The 9,913-nt window shown below is 36.0% G+C and overlaps 3 protein-coding genes across 3 annotated transcripts in view; 2 read left to right on the forward strand and 1 right to left on the reverse strand.

Annotated features, from left to right (window-relative positions):
• LOC142357020 (uncharacterized) overlaps nucleotides 1-9,913 on the forward strand; it is a 210,491-nt gene that overhangs the window by 94,942 nt on the left and 105,636 nt on the right. The window lies entirely within an intron of this gene.
• On the reverse strand, nucleotides 826-4,347 carry LOC142334831 (digestive cysteine proteinase 1-like). The gene is made up of 3 exons (XM_075383157.1): nucleotides 4,165-4,347; nucleotides 2,260-2,548; nucleotides 826-1,467 (listed from the first exon to the last, which is right to left on the reverse strand). The coding sequence occupies exons 1-3, from the start codon at nucleotides 4,345-4,347 to the stop codon at nucleotides 941-943; spliced, it is 999 nt and encodes a 332-aa protein (XP_075239272.1). The 3' UTR covers nucleotides 826-940.
• LOC142335141 (neuronal acetylcholine receptor subunit alpha-3-like) overlaps nucleotides 7,028-9,913 on the forward strand; it is a 4,643-nt gene continuing 1,757 nt past the window's right edge. Inside the window, exons 1-2 of the mRNA XM_075383505.1 lie at nucleotides 7,028-7,633; nucleotides 9,447-9,652. Of these exons, the coding sequence (XP_075239620.1) occupies nucleotides 7,224-7,633; nucleotides 9,447-9,652 (616 nt within the window). The 5' untranslated portion in view covers nucleotides 7,028-7,223. The remainder of the gene's footprint in view (nucleotides 7,634-9,446; nucleotides 9,653-9,913) is intronic.

Below are 9,913 nucleotides of genomic sequence, written 5' to 3' on the forward strand. Positions count from 1 at the left end.
AGTTATAAAAAAATCTCTAGCGTTATTAGGCAATCAATTTTAATCATATTTTTTTTAATATTTCGGACTAAGGTAAGGTAAATTTTAACATTATTTTGCGCGACCTTTCTATTCGTTTCGAGTAATCTAATAGCTATTTTTTGTTTCTTCTTGACTTCTTTTCATCTCGACCATTGATTTTTGTTTTTGAACATTGATTTCTGTTATTTGACCAAAACAGTAGCACAGTTTTCAAATTACTTTACAAGGAGCTGCTGTTAAATTGAAGGTCAATATGTTATTTTGAAAAATCTTTTCTCCATAACCGTTGCTCCTCGCTGTTTAAACTAATGGCATATCCCTTTACCTATCTTAAGTCGGAAAGTCATTTTGCGAAACCGAGACCCACGCGTTCATACCATCCCCAACCTACCTATCTACCATCAATCAAAACATGTACCTTACGCCCCCCACAGCAGAAAAATCAAAGTGCATTGAGTATAATGGCATCGGATCTAATGAGATGGGGGTATAATGGCATTGGGTAAACAGGAAGTGGGTAAATTTACCATGCAACCAACATAGATATGATGGTTATCCTTATATAGATACTATTATCATCACAAACATTGTAGGGGAATTTCTTTGAGAGATAGTTATGAGTTTCTCCTTTTCAATTGTAGAAAGAACAATAAAAGAAATTGTTCGATTTTTGTTATTATTGTTGTTATCATGTAATTGTTTTTAGTTTTTCTAACACAATACAATTAAGTTTTTTTTAAAAAAATGATTTGGAATAAATTAGTTTGCTTTATAAGGCAGTTAAACACTGACTTTGTCTTAAAATTTCAGGTTAAAAAAGTTGATTGTAATCAGTCAAAATGTCAATGCAAATAGCAAGTAGTCAAAATAGCTATCATAAGTTATCAGTTTAAGTGATTATTGATACTGGTTATTAAGTTTATACGACTGGGTACAGGGAATCTGTGGCAATTCCGCAGTTGTTGTTTCTGTTCCTTGACATCATGATGTATCCGTCCAGTCCCCAGCTAGTACCCCAGCTGTTCTTCACCAGCCAGTAGTCGGACCCCTGGTAGTTGCCATACCCAATCGCCAGAACTCCGTGATCCAGGAAGTAGGAACTGCAGGAGGGTTCGTAATAGACACCTCCGCTGTAAAACTGGAAGCTATAATTGCTGGCATCAATTGCAACTGAACAAGGTCCAACGCCACCGACAGCCTCTTTCAGTTTTTCCTCGTTTCCGGAGGGTATGGGGACGTATCCAGACACGGTGGCAGCGATGTCTTTGCCAGCGGCCTTGCAGGATCCTACCTCACCTTCACCAGAAGTGTAGGGGTAGTCAGCCTCTGAGATACATCCGTGGTCCTCGAGATACTCAATGGCCACGTTCATGTTGCCTCCATTGCAACCATAGTTTGTGGTGTCGCATTCCACCAACTGTTCCTCGCTCAAACTCACAAGGGTTCCTTAAACATTCAATTATAGTTACATCTTTTTGACGTGTCTTTTAACCAAAATAAATTTGTCTGGAGGCGGCCTTGAAAATCAACACTTAAAAGAAAATTTTTCAAATATATCTGACATCTAAAATGGACTGTTCATTGATGTGAATTTTGAGCTCCAGTTTCTTGAAAATGTGGCAAAAGTGAAAAAAGTATGCCGTGCATTAATAAAATCCAAAATTGAGGCATTTTGAAGTTTATTTTTAGATGAACTATTCCCTCTTGTAATGATGACAATTTGGTAAAATCTTAACGCTGTATTCTGTATTCTTAAATTTCTCAAGTGATGTATAATTGGTAACTGCAAAAAATGCCTTTGAGGTCGCAACGAGAATTTTGATATCCACAAATTTTTTTAGGCGCTGTTGGTCTTCACAACACTATAGTACTATAACTATATGATTACTACGGATGGATACTAAAACTGTGAAGTATTGCCATTTTCTCCCCAATCAAAATTTATTTGCTAACTTAGTTCTGTTCATTCGAATGAGGTTCATATACCTTTGCAGGACTTATTTGTTCTGATGTTTGCAGGCAGTTAGAATTGTAGAGCGATTACGGAAATCACACAGAAGACTAAAAATACACTTGATCAAGGTTGATCAGTTGACGAAGAAGGCCTATAATTATGTATTTTTTAATGTGGATCTTGACAAAGTTGTCAGAAAAATTTAAAAAATTTTATTGCAAGTTACACTAGCTAGTATATGGACAAAAAGCGAACAGAAGTAAAACTATAGTATGCATTCTAACCAGTGGCATTCATGTGCTGTCCCTCAATACCACCAGTGGTCGAGAAAGACCAACAGCTTCCGCACGATCCCTGGTCTTTGACACCAGTCACGTAGCCATAGTCCCTCCAGTCAATGGAAGCGGGCACTGATCTAGCCATTGGAGTGTGGTCTGGAACTCTGGACTTGACAGAGGTTCGGTAGCCTGTCTTCTGGGCGACAAACTCGTCATTTCGCATGTCTGCGAAGATGTTCATTCCCAAGAAGAAAGTCTCCAGACCCAAGTCGTATCGGGCGTTGTGAGACATGACCTAAAAATAGTTGAAAATTGAAATTATTAAATCACTTTTAGTAGTTGAACCATTGTAGCATATTGAGCGCGATTAATATCGATTCCTGACAACTAATCCGATCGTATGTTTTTTGGACAATTAAATGAACTGTCAGATGATAGCAGTTAAAATTTCAATTTGTGAAGTCAACTTGAGGCGTCTCAGATCACGGCAGTGAAAAATACTCCATTAAGTAAACTTTCCCTCTTGCATTCCATAGACTTGACAGTCGACTTTCGGTCAACGCAATGGAACCGAAAAATGGACGCAATCGGATAATAATCAAAACAGAGTAATAATCAAAATGTGCGTTAAGCAATAGCCTGTCTCTTCATGAGTTCATTTACACAAACATGTAATGTTTTCGCAGAATGAGGGGCAGTGACCCCCAAGTCTTGATTTTTCTCTGTCAATAGAAACTTCAGAGATCGACTCTGGAGTGTTCTCTTAGCAACCTTGTATTTGACATGATCAGACTCTGAATCAGGCCTGGGACCTTGCCTGATCTTTTTCTGAATCAGGCCTGATGGTCTCTGGAGGCTCAGTACGGGGTGTTCTTTTCGTTTTCATTTTCAGAGTACAAGACTTTTATCACAAAAAGAAGTTATTTTATATTTACGAAATATTTTTTACCTCAAAATGTTGGAGTATGTCCTAAGTTTGTCGATAACTAGAAGAGCATACTCGAATTTAATCTTAATGACTTCATTTTATCAACTCACCCAATCGAACTCCAACTGTTATCTTATGAGATTAATGCATTTAATGTTTTTCTTCTAAGATCTTTGCAAACACTGTTTATCTTGCAAGATGCAAGAACCAGACGCTTATCTTGTACGAATCTTACAAGATAAACCATTAAAAGTTTTTATGTCAAAACTTTCATTTTTAACTTGAAACTGATTTTGATTGGGGTTAATTGATGCTACGGGTCACCAAATTGAATATTACTAAAGCGCTTTGGGCAATCTGTCAATTCACTATGTTATTTTCTATTGTGTTTTTGTAATACTTCGAGGCTTAGCTTTCGAGAAGAATTTGGCGTTTCAAAACTTTTGCAGAAAAATTTTTTGTTTTACCCATAAATGAGAGGAATTTTGTTGCTTTAATTTGCATGGTAAACCATTAGTCACTAGTTTTAGTAACCGTTGACTTTTAAAAATCGAAAGGAGTTTACATGGATTTTTAACACATCAAGGCAGGCTGTGAAGGGCTGTGCTTCAAATCTACTGGCCTGAAAGAGCTTAACGCGGTTAAGCGGAGTTAAAAGGTTGCTAAACAAGGAATTTTAGGGAGAGAATGAAATTGGAAAATCTATTGATGAATCCTCTGCCGATTAAGACAAGCTGCAACAATATTAAACGAGGACGAAACATGAAAAGAATATCCAAAAATCAGGAGGTAAGTCAAAGTTATACTGATACTAAACGCAGAAATTTTTGGAAGAAAGAAAATGAAAAATCTATTGAAAATTCCTTATACGGTTAAGCAAAGATAAAGGAGGGTAAACGAGGAAATTTGGTGTCAGAAGCAAATTGCAAAAGGGTTTGAGATATTGAGATATTGAAGCTGTTGGTCCTGGACTAGGTACTCACCAGCTCCAGGTTGTCTTTCCAGATATTGAACCTGGCCACTTCCTCTGCAACAGTGTCATACTCCTTGTTGTACTTGTGTTTCCATGCTGTGAACAGTTCTGCATGTTCGTCCCTCTCTATGGAAAGAGGAACTGCTGCCAGAGACAGGGGAACCAACACGCCAAGTGCGAACAGAAGCTTCATCTATGTTAAAATTATAAGATGTTAAATACAACGTATTCTTTGAGATGCGAACTGGAAATCTTTATTTCACTTCCAATTTAGAAGCGTTACATGTTTAGAAACTACAACGTTGCAGCAAGAAAATTAATTTTTAAACTAGAAAAAAATCAGATTTTTAAATTCTGCGATCCTAATTTTTGTTTAATAAAAAACAAAGCTGAAGATAACAACTATATCCGATGTTCAATATAAAGTTAACGAAAAACATCCTAATGGTTTGAAAAAAAAACATGGCAAAAAGTAAAAGTTTTCTTAATGGTTTTATTTTTGCGACTCATTTTGAACGAGGGCTACAACTTGGAAGATTGTCGAAAAATTTTCTGACACGAACACTTATATTGAGGTCCCGTATTGCTTATAAATAAGCTTATTCCATTTTCCTATACCTTTTATAATTTGATAAAGAAAATCAAATTAAATTCTGCTGAATTTTATATTACCAGAGACGTTGGTGAAAAATTACGTACTATATAATTGAAATATTTGCTATTATGTTCTTGTTGAGAAATTAAAGATTTTAATTGTAACCGACTTACCGTCAATTATCGAACAATAAAATGATACGAGGTTTATTCTAAAATCAATATTACCAGTTAATATTTGTTGCTTAATATTTATTCTGACATTTTTTCTGTCCATTTCCTGAACAAAATTTCTCAACAACAAACAATTTTCAACTGTTGGCGGTAGAATTATATATTATAATTGCAGAGGGCGGATGGAATTTGCGTAGTTGTGATCTCTTTCAGTCCAAATCTGCCCGCGCATCATTGGCCTTAATAAGGTAAATATTTGATTCAGATCTATCAAACTAACAAAACAAACTTAAAATTATGAACACTTTAGTTGTTTTCATTTTGAAGTATTTACTGTCACAGTTGCAGAGTCAAATGGTGACCGAATGGTAAACATTGACAAAGGTCTGTGCAAAGTTGCATGGATTAATAATAACATCCTTCAGTTTGAACAGTTTGAACAGGTGAAAATGTTCAAAGTGGAAAAACTAGTTGGCTCAATGTTGCGTCGTTTATTATCCCCTATGACATTTTACCGTATTAGGGGCTTAAAACTTTTACGCCGAGTAAAATGAGAAAGAAACAATATACACTGATGAATTAGGAGCAACTGCTTTGCTGCGAGTACGATATCAATATAGTCCAAGTTGAATTCACACACCTCAAAAAGACCTATGATCAGATCGTCCCATGCTGAAAATTACGTTGGTACGTTTCACTCAGTAGATTTAGTTTAGTATATTTAATCAAAAATATCAGAGATTTTTAAAGTCAGTGATTTTCAATGTGTTAAGAGTACAGTTGTAAGATTGTGTGTACAATAGTGGCACAGTAAACAGAACTAATTCAGATATGCGTCACAATTCGAAACTCGCGATACATTTGTCCACAATAGTTTTTTTTTGTGCAAAATGGACAACAATGACACCAGGTCTTAGTTGGTACCGAAGCTCATTCACTTTTGTTCACAATTCAATGTCGTCCGCGGTTACAGTATCGAGTTTAAACTACGCTACCACAAAATAATTGTCACTGCTGCTGGTCCTGAACGCAATTTCCCGACCTACTTTAAATATGATCAATGGAAAAATTACTAACTAAAAGTTTAAGTTTTGGTCTCTCTGATTTTGGAAATCAAAGAGGGTAACAGCTGACGCGATCGAACGAGTGTTTCTAAGAGTTTCAATCGCCGCGACCTTTTGAAGATTTAGTGGAGCCACTCTGAGTGTAGGGTTGCCTGCTTTTTGGAGACTTGGATAGTAAGACTGAACCATGTAGTATGGAAGAGCAAACCGAGTACACAATTAAAACGGTCTGCAGTAACCCTGAAGTACCTAATGGGCACCAGATCCTGCGTCCAATTGCACGATTTGAAAATTCTGCTACATCAGTCAACGATGTTTGTTTTTGAGCAAATGTGGACAACAGTGACTCTCAGGTGGTAGTTTTTACCAACGTTCATTATCACTCTTGTCCACGCTTGTCAAATGACTTACTTATGAAATACTAATGCTATCTGATGCATTGAAAAATCGTCGAGAGGAAACAATCCAAAAGAAAACTTTAAAAAAAGATTTGAGAATGGATTTAGAAAACTTTGCCAATTTTATTTGTCTCTGTTTTCACTTTAATTAGCTTTATTTATTTTCTTAATTAAAAAATCTCTTTAATTACAATTTTATTTAATTTCATTTTGCCTCTAAAAACTATTTTTACAGATATTTCCCAAAAATTTTCTCAACTGAAGCTTATTTCTTGAACTATTAAATTCAACTGACATTTTCTTTGCCCTCACAATTATCCCCCACTTGAAATGAACTAAATTGCAATTCTTAGCAATTGAGTTCTATAAAATCTGGGTCTTTTTGTGTCATATCATGTTTGCTATTGTCCTCTGATAACTCTCTGTTAAATATAACTTGGCTATACCTGAATTTTGAATCTTCCAAACCTATAATCTTATCAAAATGTTTTTCTCTAACAGTTGTAATCTAAAAATAATTTTATTAATGACATATTCATGACACGTACATCAAATTTGAGCAAAAACATTGCAAACCTGCTGGTACAAAATCGTGTTCTTCCGATCTCTCCGCCCATGAGATTATCTCAACAAGATAACATAACCAGGTCAAAACAAAATAACAAAAGCAAAAGCAAATAACTAAAGCAACAAAGCACCGTAAGCATAACGGTATTTTCAAATCTGTTAATTTGGCAGACATTTCACTGACATAGTTACTCAGTTTTAGAACCAAAATTTTGTGACTAACCTTCAAGTCAGTTTCTCAAATTCAAATTTTCGGTAACTTCGGTTTAAAAATGTTGGTTTGTAAAATCTTGCTAGCATCTATCTTAAGTCATCTAATCCTGTGCGATGAAGAAGTTGAAGACTACCATAAAAAGACATCTGTCCAGGAGTCACTTCTGGATGGATACAGCCGGTTCATCCGACCTGTCAAGTCCACCCAGACACCAGTCAACGTAACTTTTGGTATCTCACTCTACCGTCTGTCAGGATTTGACGTAAAAGCAGAAACCATGACCACGTTGCTATGGCAACGTATGTTCTGGACCGATGAAATTCTCCAGTGGAACTTAGCCGACAGTGGTGATGCGAGTGTTCTGAGATTTGAGATGAATTCAGTTTGGAGACCAGACATTTTCCCCTTCAATGATGTTAGTTCGTATGACCCGAATATGTATGAGGATGCCATTCCTATCAAAGTTACGTAAGTGGTTGAGTTAAGCATATATTTGGTTAACTAATAACCCTCGACGATTCAAATTCTTAGCTACGAACTCTTTCTACTCCCCTCTTTCCAGAATCAAAATGGAAAAATAGGCTTTGATTCCTTATTTAGCTTCCCGGCTAATTATATGGGTTTAATTTGAACAAACAAGACCAACGCCTGAGTCAGGTTCAGATTATGTGATGCCTTGTTCAAAATGTTTTACTCATAATTAGCTAATATAAAATCATTTCCAGAAATTGAATTTTTAAACTGACGGGATTCTTTTCTATTTTGTTCTGTGAAAACTACTTATGCATTTTCTTTCCCAAGTAAGTTAGGCTTTCCGAGTCAGATCTGATAAAATGCTTTAGGTGTTTCAGTTTTTGAGGAAATAACAACTAATTTTTAATTTTAAATAATCATATTTCAATTTAATACCTCAGTCTAACAAAATTAGTTTTATACTAAATATTCCTACTGTATCATATATATTACTCCTCAGGCTGAGATTCCAGACCAAATGTTTGGACATAGGCAATTTTGAACGCACGAAAGTCTGGACATGAACGCACAAGTTTTCTATTTTGGAGCGCGCGAATTATGGTTTGGACCGCACGGAAGTCTGGACATAGGTGCTTTCCGTCTGGGATGGTCTGGACATAGACATGTTTCGTCGGGGACGGTCAGGACATATCGGTTTTTGGTCTGGGACCTCAACCTGGACCTAAATTCATGACAAAATTTATTTAGGAGTTCTCGATAGTATTACCTAAATCTTACAATTAAGAGTGTTTTTTAAGGAAAAATCTTACTAAAACATCTTATCTATTGCGCGCATGAACTCATAAGATTTGGAAATTCTTTGTCAAGAAACTCACTCAATGAATGATTAGACAGTTTGTTTTTAAAAATATTTTTGACAGATGTTACTCGATAAGAATTCAAATACGCTTGCAGCTTTGGGAAAAACAATTCGGTTAAATTTCTGTCACCAATACCCGGGTTACCGGGCATACAAAAATTCCAGTAATCATACAAGTCATAAATGGTTTCCCAGTACTAATAATAGTGTCATAATTGTCTCAAGCTTATACGATATCCTGGTAACTGTTCACGGATATCATATACTGTACACCGACATCTATGATTTACAAGTAATAAAACATAGATGAGTCGTTAGCAATCATACAGGGGTTGTACAAACAAGTTTTATGTGCGCCAATTTTTGTCAAACGTCTGTATCGTTTATACCAGTCAGTTGTCAAAATGTTTTCCTCTACCCAACTCAAAAGTCTCCGTAGTTAATAAATCGGATCTATTCTGCCCCCCCCCCCCCCCGGCTTAGAGAGCATATAACTTTCTTCTACACCCCTTTAGGTCCGCGTGCTATTTATTTTACTTAGTAATGTGCTATATAACAACACACACAACTTGTAAATGGGGGTTTGAAAACAGCGGGGGGGGGGGGGGGGTTCAACAAAAGAATAGTTCTTTTATTTTCGTTTTCATACGCAAGATTTTCTATCATCGTCAATGTCTATCGTCGTCATATACAGGATCTTACCAGAAAAACCTATTCTTCCCAGAATCCTGTTAGAAAAAAACTATTTGTTTATGATATTTGTAAGGAAAAGTTAATATTGTAAGAATCTTGTATGGTTTTATAACACTTTTTAATAACCTTTTAAGGATCTTACAAGATCTTACAAGATTAAACATTTGTTTTTGACTCCGGATTGTGTGTAAAGCACTGTAGAATGTGTTTTGAAATATGTCTGTTAGTGAAGAATAATATTGGAATGTTTGCTAGGAATGATGGGAAGGCGATGTGGTTCCAACCGGTTGTGTTGACTTGCACCTGTGCGATGGATGTGCGAGATTTCCCTTACGACACTCAAAGGTGCACTATCTCCTATGGACCATGGCAGCACACAGCTGACGAAGTGGACATATTCTGTGAAAAGGACACAGTTGATGTCTCATCCTACACCGAACATACCCATTGGCTTCTTGAAGGTTTCATTCTCTTACCAAACTTAGCTTCACTCTCGTTTTAATGCAAAACGATATTTTTGAACTTTTCGAATACAATTTTATAAAAAAAACTTTGAACAGCAATTGGTGTGCAAAAAATGGTCACTCTAGGAGAAAAAAAATAGCCGGTTGAGTACCGGAAACGACTCGAAGAGTCGTTCACTATAATCTCGAAACTTGCCTCACCTAAATAAGAAATATCAAAAAGAAAGAGACAACAAAAAATTAGATGCCTAATATGAC

Source organism: Convolutriloba macropyga, chromosome 2 (genome assembly GCF_964194025.1).
Source record: "Convolutriloba macropyga chromosome 2, txConMacr16.3, whole genome shotgun sequence".
Taxonomy (NCBI): domain Eukaryota; kingdom Metazoa; phylum Xenacoelomorpha; order Acoela; family Convolutidae; genus Convolutriloba; species Convolutriloba macropyga.

Excerpts from the sequence above, each read along its gene's own strand:
- LOC142334831 (XM_075383157.1), bottom strand. The coding sequence starts at position 4,347 with ATGAAGCTTCTGTTCGCACTTGGCGTGTTGGTTCCCCTGTCTCTGGCA. Across the intron at positions 2,549-4,164 it reads GGAAAGACAACCTGGAGCTG|GTCATGTCTCACAACGCCCG; the intron begins GTGAGTACCTAG and ends AACTATTTTTAG. Across the intron at positions 1,468-2,259 it reads ACAGCACATGAATGCCACTG|GAACCCTTGTGAGTTTGAGC; the intron begins GTTAGAATGCAT and ends TGAATGTTTAAG.